This window comes from Chelon labrosus (genome assembly GCF_963514085.1).
Source record: "Chelon labrosus genome assembly, chromosome: 10".
Lineage (NCBI taxonomy): Eukaryota > Metazoa > Chordata > Actinopteri > Mugiliformes > Mugilidae > Chelon > Chelon labrosus.
The window spans coordinates 6,466,607-6,478,052 of NC_140360.1; the positions used below are offsets into that span (position 1 = coordinate 6,466,607).

The 11,446-nt window shown below is 39.5% G+C and overlaps 2 protein-coding genes across 2 annotated transcripts in view; both read right to left on the reverse strand.

Annotated features, from left to right (window-relative positions):
• LOC311494702 (tumor necrosis factor receptor superfamily member 14-like) overlaps positions 1-5,374 on the reverse strand; it is a 30,426-nt gene extending 25,052 nt beyond the window's left edge. The window contains exons 1-5 of the mRNA XM_084553890.1: positions 4,983-5,374; positions 4,124-4,223; positions 3,715-3,840; positions 3,304-3,459; positions 2,573-2,660 (exon numbers count right to left, since the gene is read on the reverse strand). Coding sequence (XP_084410016.1) covers positions 2,573-2,660; positions 3,304-3,459; positions 3,715-3,840; positions 4,124-4,223; positions 4,983-5,024 — 512 coding nt within the window. The 5' untranslated portion in view covers positions 5,025-5,374. The remainder of the gene's footprint in view (positions 1-2,572; positions 2,661-3,303; positions 3,460-3,714; positions 3,841-4,123; positions 4,224-4,982) is intronic.
• A 2,361-nt stretch (positions 5,375-7,735) lies between these two features.
• Positions 7,736-10,833, reverse strand: LOC311493749 (L-rhamnose-binding lectin SML-like; the record flags this gene model as incomplete). The annotated part of the gene is made up of 8 exons (XM_084552528.1): positions 7,736-7,752; positions 7,880-7,983; positions 9,024-9,156; positions 9,379-9,485; positions 9,813-9,948; positions 10,512-10,562; positions 10,649-10,681; positions 10,809-10,833. The coding sequence occupies 8 exons, from the start codon at positions 10,831-10,833 to the stop codon at positions 7,736-7,738; spliced, it is 606 nt and encodes a 201-aa protein (XP_084408654.1).
• Between the last annotated feature and the right edge of the window lie 613 nt (positions 10,834-11,446).

Below are 11,446 nucleotides of genomic sequence, written 5' to 3' on the forward strand. Positions count from 1 at the left end.
GGCTTTGGCTTTCAGAATCAGAATCAGAATCAGAATCGGAATACTTTATTAATCCTTCAAGGAAATTGTTTTGTTGCTGTTGCTCCTAGAAAGTGACAGTTGCTAAGGTAATACAAAAAATATATGACAGTTGACAGTTGATGACAGTTTTGCAGACTTATGTTATTCTCTCAATCAGCTCCTCTGCCCTTTGTACGTTGCCTGAAACTGAGTCATCTTCCTCTGTAACCGCTTGTCCTGTGAAGGGACGCGGGGGGGTCTGAACACAAAATGGAGGATGTAGTTCCGTTTTCTGACAGTTGTGGACATCAGTACCTTCATGTTACATCTGACAACTCTGTTCTTCACTCGTGTTGTACTTCTTTGTTCGATAACTCAACCTTGGTATTATGAAGAGGGAGACGAGCCATAGGACTGGAGAACAGAGACAGTGTTTAGAGTTTAAACAGGTCATATATAGAAGTTGAATCCTATTGGATGGGTCATAATTGTACAGATATCGACCCATGAGGAACTTACTGACGACGACCAATGTAGAAATCAAAATCCAACAAAAAACATAGAAACCAACGAATTAACGTTAAAAAAAAAAAGGAAGCGAAAGAAGGGGTCAGTTTAAAGATTCTTTTCTTCTTCCTGAATTATGCTTCGTCAGTTAGAGGACGAACCACAAACACTCAGACTGGACTTCACTCCACTCAGTGAATTGTCATAGGAGGAATTTTTCCCTCTCCTTCAGCCCAGGTTCTTTATACCTATTGGAAAGGCTAGTTTAACTATGCACAAATCACTCGACAACTTGACCCTGTGGATAGGTTTACTTTAGATTCACGCAGAGTATTTGGTAAATTGGTACAGAGCCAGCGCTGGGGCTTCTCATTAACCTCCTTACGCGCGGTCTGGTAGAGGAAGCCCGGAACAGAGCACACGCAGAAGTTTTATGCTAACTAGATATTTTGATATTTGATATATTTTAAGATATTTTGTTACTGTGAAGTATCTTCAAATATTATTATAATATTAAATATTATATTATTATTAAAAGTATTTATAACTAAGGTTTAAGTCTTTTAAGGTGATAGTATAAAATAGTATGCCACATCTGAACAGTACAAAGATAATAAAAAAAATAAATTAGAGAGATACCCATTCACACAGCCACCAGTATCCACAATCATACAAACATGAGAACATTCATTTATTCATTCATTTTCGGTAACCGGTTGTGGGTGGGAGGGGGTGACACAGGGAAAATATGCAAACTCCACACAGAAAGGATTGAGACCCAGAACCATCTTGCTGTGAGGCATCAGTACTTCTTTCTAACTTGAAAAATAAATAATAAATAAATAATATACATATGTATATTACATAATTATTATTATTTTTTTCTTCAAGTAAAATGAACTTCAAATGTTAAAACTGAAGTTAGGAACAATGCAACAACTTATATAAAACACAAATTAATGCTCAACCTTTTTTGTCAAGGCATACAGGTCCAACCAGAACAGTCTCAAACTTTGGCAAAATATAAAATAAAATACTTTCAGTTATGAAATATCTATGATACTTTAGGAAAAGTTTACCAATATATTAAGAGAGACACTTATTTTTAACTGATATAACTCATAAAGACACAGCAACAATTAAAACAGGCATATGTGGTATTTCCACGTGCAAAGGCATCAATAGATTTCATTTATGTAATACAACACTCAGTCACCATTCATACATAACACAGTTTCCACATAAAATAAACCGTCTCCATGTCACTGTCAGCAGGGTGTTTGACAGCATCCAAATGTATAATAACTGGATTCTGGAGCAAATGTACTCCACAGTGAATGGTTTCATCTGAGAGTTTAGACTGGCTGCACAGATTTACCCTGAGGAGAGAAACGCATTCAATTAAAGTGAAGCCAGACGATCCTCAGTTAATAAACATTTCATTGAAGAACACACGGCTGTCTTACCTCCTGTAGTGACACTGATTCTTGGACTGGTTCTAGTATACCTTTGGGTTTCTTTTTAGAACAATTAAAGAAAAAAGACATCATTTAATTCCTTAGATAAACCCAAGCCTGCATGTGATCTGTAGTGAGAAATAAACATACCTCTCTGGAGTTGTCTGCATTTCTGTTTATGACTATAATTGAACAAAATCAGTGAAAAACATAATTACCAGCACTGTCATGACTCAGCAGAAAACATTATCATCCATCAAAGATGTGACAAAACATAGAAAAGAAGAATATTTTCTTGTTATAAATTAAACCTACCTGTTGGACATATTTTCTTTCTGTTGACGTAGCACAACAGTACCACTACTACTACTATTACTTTTAGAATGGTTAAAAAAACCACCACACCAATGCTGGTCCCTCCAACATTTGAAGTTTGTTCACATACAGAATCAGATGACGTGTTTCCTGGTGTTATCAGTTGAAGGTTTACTGATTCACATCTGTAACAATAAAGGGACATTTTATAGAGAAATGTACAGATACTATAAGTTCACTGCTGTTATAAGACATCCAACGTGTCTCCATGTGTGATGTGAAGATTTACTTACTGTGTGTGTTGGAGACAAGATGTTAATGTTCCATCTGAAAATGTTCCATCACTGCAGTCAGAGCACACAGTGTCTGAGGAGGCTGAGCCTGCACAGACACAAATTATATGGAAGTTGAAACCATAGGTCTACAGATCAAAGATTAAAGTGTTATAGAGACGCAGCCTACTGCACAAATATGACAGTTGGATGACAGCAACACATTTTATAAGTAAGTAGTGTGCTAGAAGGGAACAAAAATGTAATGTTGTTTATAAAATCTATGCAGAATCAGACATAGAAACATGTTCTAGAGGAGAGTATGTTTTGTGTTTAACCTACATTAAAATGAGAAACTGTATTTTACATTTTCAATCCCTTCCTAAAAATAAACTATTATATATAAATATTGGTGGTTTGTAAAAAGGAGCGCAAACACTGGATAGACAGAGAGAAGTGAGAATTTTGAAAGAAAATTGATTAAAATGTTTTAGTGGTGGTCACTCTCAGCAGTTTTTGCTTCCTCAAAGTATCAAACCACAATTTAAAGATAATTAGTATTAAAGGACAACTGAGCAACATCCAGCTGGTGGCTAGTCATAACCCTGGTCTTAATCTAGAAAGACCATTATTACACTTTTAGCTCTTTACTCCCATCAAGTGGTCAGAAATAATCATGTGCAGCTTTAATGAGAAAACTGTCACAAAGATCAGTTTCCTTAAACTTTCTCATTTAAAACTAGAAAACCAACCTTTTTCCTTGATATATTGTCCTGGATGACAGACCGTGTGTTTCAGTGCTGCTGCACAATGGTCCTTTATTAAATTAACACAGAAGAATCCCTCAAGTGGTTCACAAACTGTATCTGATGTTGGTGTACATGACCTCTTTACCTTCAGACCAGAACCTGTCAACACATATGGAAGTTACAAAACATGCAGAAACAAAACTCCTATTCTGTTTAATCTATTTCTGATTTAAAGATACCTTCAGTGGTTAGAACAACTTTAGAAAATGTGACACAATAGTCTCTTCAGTTTATGAATTCATAGGAAACATCTGCATAAATTAACTTGTCTGATGTGGATTTGATTTAAAATTCACCAGTTGAAAAAGGAAAAACGTTTCTACTGATAAATAAATAATATTAACAGAAATGTACCTGGATCACAGTTGGTGCATGGGAAGCACTGCTTACGTCCATTAGCTTTATCCATATAAGTTCCATTCATGCAGGGCAAACATGACGTACTTCTGAACTCTGAGCAATCTATTTTAACTCTGTTTCCTGTTGAGAAGACAACCAGTGATTATATTTCAAGAACTCAATTCAGTTTTAATTCAATTAAAATACAAACCTCAGGATAAGGAGCATGTTGCATGTTAAGCAAAGTGTCATACACTCTTATCTCTTATACTGTCATTATTATTACTACCATCAGATGAAGGCAAATAAAAAAATAACAATAAATATTAATCTGTTTTATTGTTTACCAACAGTTTTCACTTGTAAACATATTTCAAACAGCAGGAAAGGTTGAGGAAACTTTTAGTATTCAGTTGGATCTTACCAGGTGGACACATCGGACAGCAGTCATTCTCTGTTTCTATCACATACTCCTCTGGACGACATGTGAGGGTTTGACAGCAGAAGACTTTCATCACAATTATCTGTGAAGAGAAGTTAAAAAAAATGTAATAAAAACAGTCATCTCTCATGTTTCTTCGATCCGTCCATCTCTCCCCTCTTACATTTCTTTACAATGAAACCTGTCTGGCTCAAATTATATGGCTTGCACAAGCAAGTTGCTTGTGCATAAAGAAACCGATATAGGCTTCTTAATGTGGGGACTAAAATTAAAGACTGGGATAAATATCACTCACCTGACAACCAGTTCTACTATAATAATGTGACACCATAATAATAAAGTTTCTGTTACAGGTCATTTATCAAACACTGTCACATAAGAGTTGTTGATATTTGTGTTATTTAACACTAATACAAGTTAAACTATAGAATAGATTGGTCTGTAAATGCAGAGAGGATTCATTCTGTACTGTTATGGTGGATGAGTTTTCTATATAACACAGTGTTACTGAATATACAGACTGGTTGAACTCTGCTCTACAGCATATCTCATCAGAGGGTAACTAGAGAACATACAGTTCACTTTGAGTTGCTGGAGGCATGTGAGATGTAAACAGGACTTCAAGAACAAATCTACACACTCTGTCGCACTAGTGGAAAGAATTTTTACATTTATTTTAAGTTTCAAATCAGCACTATTTTGACAAACAACCCTCATAACAGCTTCATGGATTCCAAAGATACTCTCTTAGTAGAGGAAGGTTAGGAGGGCTAAAGCCATACTCTTTGTGAGTTATGTCAAATACAAGCTTCCTGTGATTTGCTGCAGTAAAGAACTTTACCAGCAAAGCTGGCGTTCTCAAAGATGTTCTTCTTGGAGTCATGGTTTTTGGCAGGTGAACCGTTTTCTTAAACCAAAGACGTCAGAGATGAGCTTCAGGATGAGATGCGTTTGAACATCCAAAACAGAAACATCTGTAAGAAAAATGAAATGTTAAAAAAACTGTACAGTAGGAAAGCTGGTTACTGTGTGTACAGTCTGGGTAACAGTCAGATTTCTGCTAGATTAAATGTGATACCTTGCTGTGGGTCCTTGAGGTAGAGACATCAAGCAAACAGTCTGGAAAATTCAAGGTCCTACTGTCAACAGCAGCATTTTCAGAAGGACCAGGAACATCTCTCAGACCACTGTGTCCAGCAAGGTGAAGAGTTCGAGGTATAGCTGTCAGAGCGCTAACTCAGTATGGAAGTGTGCTGGATAGTTTGGTCTTCTTATGGTGTGGGAAGTGAACCAACAGGTGTTGGGGAATTAAACACTTCATCAAGTAAAACAAATATGAGGATGCATCATATTACCATGCGACTGCTTTCTCTCAGAAAAACAAAGTGAAACTGTTGCAGGCACAAACAAGTCAGGTTTCAGGAAAAGTGCACAACATTTCATGGCTTGTGCGGGGGGGGGGGGGGGGGGGGGGGCAATTTGGCACATCGACATCTGTATAATGATAATATGCTTGTGGATTAAACATTTCTGCATTTTGGTGTTTACGTTTACACCCAGCTGAATACTGCTGTAAGAAAATAATTCTGCTTATGGATTTGGATTTCAAGTAGTAGTAGTAGTAGGATTTCCAAGGTTTCACTTCATAAAATATGTCAAGAAAACGAAGAAAAAGTTGATGAGGATGCAACACATTGTAGAACGTGCCCTCTTTCATTGGAATCATATGACACTAGTACAGTTTCATGCAGTCATCTTGACCTCTTCACTCCCCACATTTCAACTTGTCTATCAACAGTTAAAGACTGGCTCCGTTAAGGCTCATTTAGGGTACTGCGGGACATAGACGCTGTAACCTACGTACGTAGCCTACGCGTGAGTCACTTATACTTCTGCGCTGATCAGTCTGGCTCACTCTGTAAAAACACCACCAAAATGCCAGTCGGCACTGTGTCTTTTTTACCATTCATTCATTCATTTATCTTCTGTAACCGCTTGTTCCTGTGAAGGGTCACAGGGTCTGCTGGAGCCTATCCCAGCTGTCATTGGGCGAGAGGCGGGGTACACCCTGGACAGGTCACCAGTCTATCACAGGGCTGTGTTTTTTCACCAGACGGGTTCATTTTTCTTTCTACTTCCTGCTTCTCTTTCAACAATGGCGACTGAAAGTTTCGCCAAAATTTCGCTGAAGACAAAATAGATAGGCGGCTTAGGCTTCTGTGTCGATTTGACGCCATAGCTACGGCAACAGCATAGACCCTATGCAGACCCTAACGCCGTAGCTGACGTGCACCACCCTAGAAATGTAACGACACGCCATGGTGTCACAGATCACAACAGCGGTGATTGGTCCGCTTGGTAGCAGCATGTTTCCACTTTAGTGTTTCCGGCTGCTTCTCCATCTCCTCAGTTTTTGAATTGATTGTTTTGGATCAATCAAGATGAGGAGATACAAATATTGTAGCAGGAAGTGGAAAGTGAAGCAGGAAGTAGAAACAAAAATTAACCCAACTGGCAAAGAAGACACAGCGCCAACTAGCGTTTGGGTGTTGTTGTTGTTACAGAACGAGCCAGACTGACGAGCGCACAAGTATAAATGGCTTGCACTACCGTAGGCTATGTACGTAGGCTACGATGTCTATGTCCCACAGTACCCTAAAAGAGCCTGGAGGAGGTGCACGTCAGCTACGGTGCTAGGGTCTACGTATGCTCTGCACTGTGGCCTAAACCGCCTATTAGAGACTGGCTGTGTTAATCTGGTGAATAATGTCTGGTCAGCTTTCTTCTTTCTATTTTAACTACTCTAAATGAATCAAACTTGTAGTTTTCCCCAATAGTCTCATTAGGCATTTATCAATTAAAAATAACATAATTTTCTATATTCACTGTTAGGTGAGAACACATACAGTTACGTGTTTAGTGCATCATGAGAAGGCCCCCAGCAGCCTAGACCTAGACCTAGAGTAGCATAACCTGACAAAAGCAACGTGCACCTTAAAAGCAGAGAGGGTGTCCCAACCCTAAGTTGGAGCTGGAACAGGAGAGGAGACTAATAGTGTGTTTCTTCAACAATGTCCTTGTAAACAAGATGAAGGCAAACTCAAGCTGATGACGTCTTCTGCATTTTGTAGCGCTGGTTTACTGTGTCAGAACCACAACCCCAAAAGTTCCATGTAAAGGCGGCACTAGTGACCATTCAACAGAACAGAAACCTGGTTCTAGTTTCTACAAACAGTGTATTCACCAGTATGAACTGATTGTTCCTTTTTATTCTCCATATCAATCATCTGTTTATTTATTGATTCAGGCATACTTTGACTTGTTAGATTGTGTGCAGGCGGTTTCAGTTGGGCCAATATAAACACACAAAAGAAATTAACTTGCAGTTGGACACATCTTATTGATGCCAGGTGGAGAGATGTCTTTTTATTTTAAATGCTATCTTCACATCATAATTAGATCATAATTACTTGTTGCTTGCTGGTCATTCCTCACAGCTCTCTCGTCTCGTAAATTCTTCATCACAATGAGAGACTTAATTAAATGTGTTGTATTCAGGGTTTGTTCACTGTGACTTCCGCGCATTAGCTCCTTTTAAGCAGCCAGACGATCTGCAAAAGAAATTATAAGACTTTACTCAACAAGGAACACTGAAGTGATTAAAAGCTCAAACTGTTACTGCTCTTTTAAGTGATAATGCGTGATATCCTCCTTTGCACGCTCCTTTTAGCTACGTACCCACACAGTTGTAGGCCACCTCCAGGTACTTGTAAGTGTCAGCACAGGACTCGCCCACCACCGAGCTGCTGGCTCTTACTGTACAGCTGGGTCTCCCATCACATCTGTGGATGCATAGTGACACGAAAGAATGTGAAGAAACCAATCATCGATACCAATAGAGGCTAGTATTGGCTGTAACCTTTAAATGTTTTTTTCTCAGTCGTTTGGTAAGTGCACATTTTGGAGCTGGGATATCACAAAATAGTTACTGAAAGCATCTTTGGTGAAGCTGCATGTTTACTGACCACGAACCATAGAAAATATATTAATATACAATAAATAAATTATTACATCAGTAATAAACGCTTTAGGAACAACTAAAAAAAACATGAAGAACAGCACAAGGTGGTGACCTGGCCTCAAAATTCACTAGATCCCAAAATGATCAAGTATCTGTGGGATGATCCACAGAGGCCCCTCCCCTCAACCCATAGGACCCAAAGGCCCCCCCACTAACAACATTGTGTTGTGTTGACACCACAGGACACCCTCAGAAATTCCCATGTCCATTCTCTGATGAGTCACAACTATTTTGGAGGAACAAGGGAGACCTACACAATATTAGGATCATAATGGTCATATTGTTATGTCTGATCGGTGTACTACTACATGAGTGGAAGGCTAGGTAATTCAAGGGATAATCGGGTGGTTGCAATTTGAGATCTCACCACTAGATGTCACTAAATCTTCCACATCAGACCTTTAAACTGTGGGAACAAGTAATAAATAACAAGTAATAATAAGTAACAATAATAAATAAATCTATTCTGTGTCTTGGTTAGCAGTTCAATAGCCAGCACATGGAATACATGCTGAAGTGTCCTTGAGCAAGACACTGAACCCCAAGTTGTTCCTGGCGTGTGAATATGTGTGTGTGTGTGTGTGTGTGCTTTTGTGATCGAGTGGGTTAATGTGACATTGTGACTGCAAAGCACGTTGAGAACCAGTAGGTAGACCAATGTCATTATTTTCCAAAGGTACAATGGAATAATCCAAAGATCAACTGAAGAACTGGCGATGACATGTGATAACTGGCCATTAAGGTGAATGTTTCAAAGTTAGACAACAAAGTTAAAAATGAACAAAGACCAGGTGACTGTACTTTGTTGCAACTTTGCTGGTGTGTTGATAACAGTGGACATTCTGGGTCATATGGGTCTGCCGCTGGAAAGAGCACGTGGTCCCATCGCGACGTCCAAAGTCAGCACCGAGTACAGATATAACTTTCCCATCATCTGAGAATGAAAAGGATGCATACCATGATAATTATATCGTCAAAGGCAGTAGGAACCAACAGGTCAGTAGTTGTCAGGTCGATGCCGGGTGATCTTACCGCATTGCAGGTGTGCCATAGAGTGCTCGCATGTTACAAGGCGAACTGTCAAAGTAACACAGATCAGATTATGGCCTGACCAAAGCTACGTTGTTGTGCTGTTTCAAGTAGACATGTTACCAACTTGCTGGGACGCAGGTGTAGTTGGTCTCCATGTATTTAAAGGTGCCTCTACAGGGATCTTCTGCAAAGATGCTTGGGCATGCTTCACACTCCCTCTTGCCGTCACACCTGCCAGCAGAACACAGCAAGCACAATTTTAGCACCAAATCACAAAGCTGAATTTGTTTTAGATCTGCTGTTGGTCTAAGCCAGTGTCTAGCTTCATCCAACTTTTACTTTCTAAAGAAACATCTGCCTGTTTCACTGTTAAATCCACCCATGTGTTCACCCACTAGCCTCTAACTGTGTCTGTCAGGTAAGGTTACTGGAACACCAAGACAATGGGCTAAAGCACTAGCCATGTTAATCCTTGTTACACAACAGCACATTCATATGCTGAAAGAATGAATGGAGAAGTCATTCGTACAAAAAAAAAAGCCAGTTCAAGATGCGCACCTTGTCTTCATGATGCCTTCTGCACTGTCCAGAGAGCACGCAGTGTTGGCCACCTCCTCAGCAGTTTTTCCTCCGCCGCAGGTTTGCCTGTCTGCACGTCCATAGAATACTGAGGTCACGCTGATCACTCCGCTGTCTGTTACACACCACAAGGGGAAAATGTAAGTAGCAAATCAGATGCTGAACTCTTCTGTTGTAGAGTTGAGGGTCAAAGTTCTGTTTTTCTAACTTGCTTACATTTGTTATGTCAGTCAAGGTTGTATTAATCCACAAACCCCACAGCTGATAAGTAACTAGCATATATCTATATATATATATATATATACACAAGGTGGTAGTAGGAGCACTCGGAGCAGTGACCCCCAAACTAGGGGAGTGGCTCCAACAGATCCCAGGAACAACATCAGAAGCCTCAGTCCATAAGAGTGCAGTCCTAGGAACAGCTAAGATATTGCGCAGAATATATATATATATGCACATCGATTAGGCATAACATTATGACCACCTTCCTAATATTGTGTAATGTGTGCCTTGTGCCTCCCAAACAGTTGTGACTCATCAGAGAATGGACATGGGCCTTCTGAGGGTGTCCTGTGATGTCTGGTAAGATTATGTTGTTAGTGGGGGCCTTTGGACAATACCAGTATAAAAAAAATAAAAAATAAAAAAAAAAGAAAGCTGTAACTTTAGGAGTCATACCACAGCTCAGACGGTGGACATGGTCTCCACAGGAGGTAGTTCTCTCTGCACCTATAAAACACATGGAAATATTAGTTTCTCTACTATATTTCAAGACATGCATGTGGAGTATAAAGGTACATTTAAAGTACATTTACCTGTTCTTATAAGCAGACAGGTTGCTGCCAGCACTGAAAAAGCAGCAACACTTTCATGTTATGTCGTAGCCACACATAAATAAATGAACATTACACCCTCAAACCACAATGTGATGCAACAATGACACCCCGCTTCTTCCCCGTCTAGCAGAATACTCACAAAGTGTGGTGCTGAAGTGAAGCATGGTTGTCAAGGACCCGGTGAGACTGACGGTGGGTGGCACAGACGCACACGGTATTTATGCATGTGGCTACAGGACAGTGTGTCGTCACAGAAAAGCAAAACTGGTCGGTGCAGCTGGCTCCGGTTTGGCTGGCGATATTTCTGAACATGTGGCCAGATGCTATTGACCCTGTCAAGCTGGCATCAGTCTGGAATTAGGCAATTAATCAGGTCTGTTTGGGAAATTATTCACTGGAGTCTCGTTCTGAAGTTTTACTTGCAGCAAGGAGTCAATACATGCACTATAGCAAGTACAGAATCGACTGACAATAGTAAGGTTACATTCACTTTTATACATTAGGTCCTGCCCTAGACACAGTTACAGAGAGACAGCCTTGTTAGATATCAGCTTATCATAACAAAGCAGCTGTAGAATGGGTGCATCTGTGCCTCATCTTTCCCTTACTATTTAGACTTAGACTTAGACTTAGACAGGCTTTATTAGTCATTTAGATTTCCATCAAAAAAATTCGAAATTGAAATTTCGGTGCAATGGCTCAGAGTACAGCAGGAATATTGAACAGAAACAGCATATACAATTTACAGGAACGGTATATACAAAATAGAATAAATAT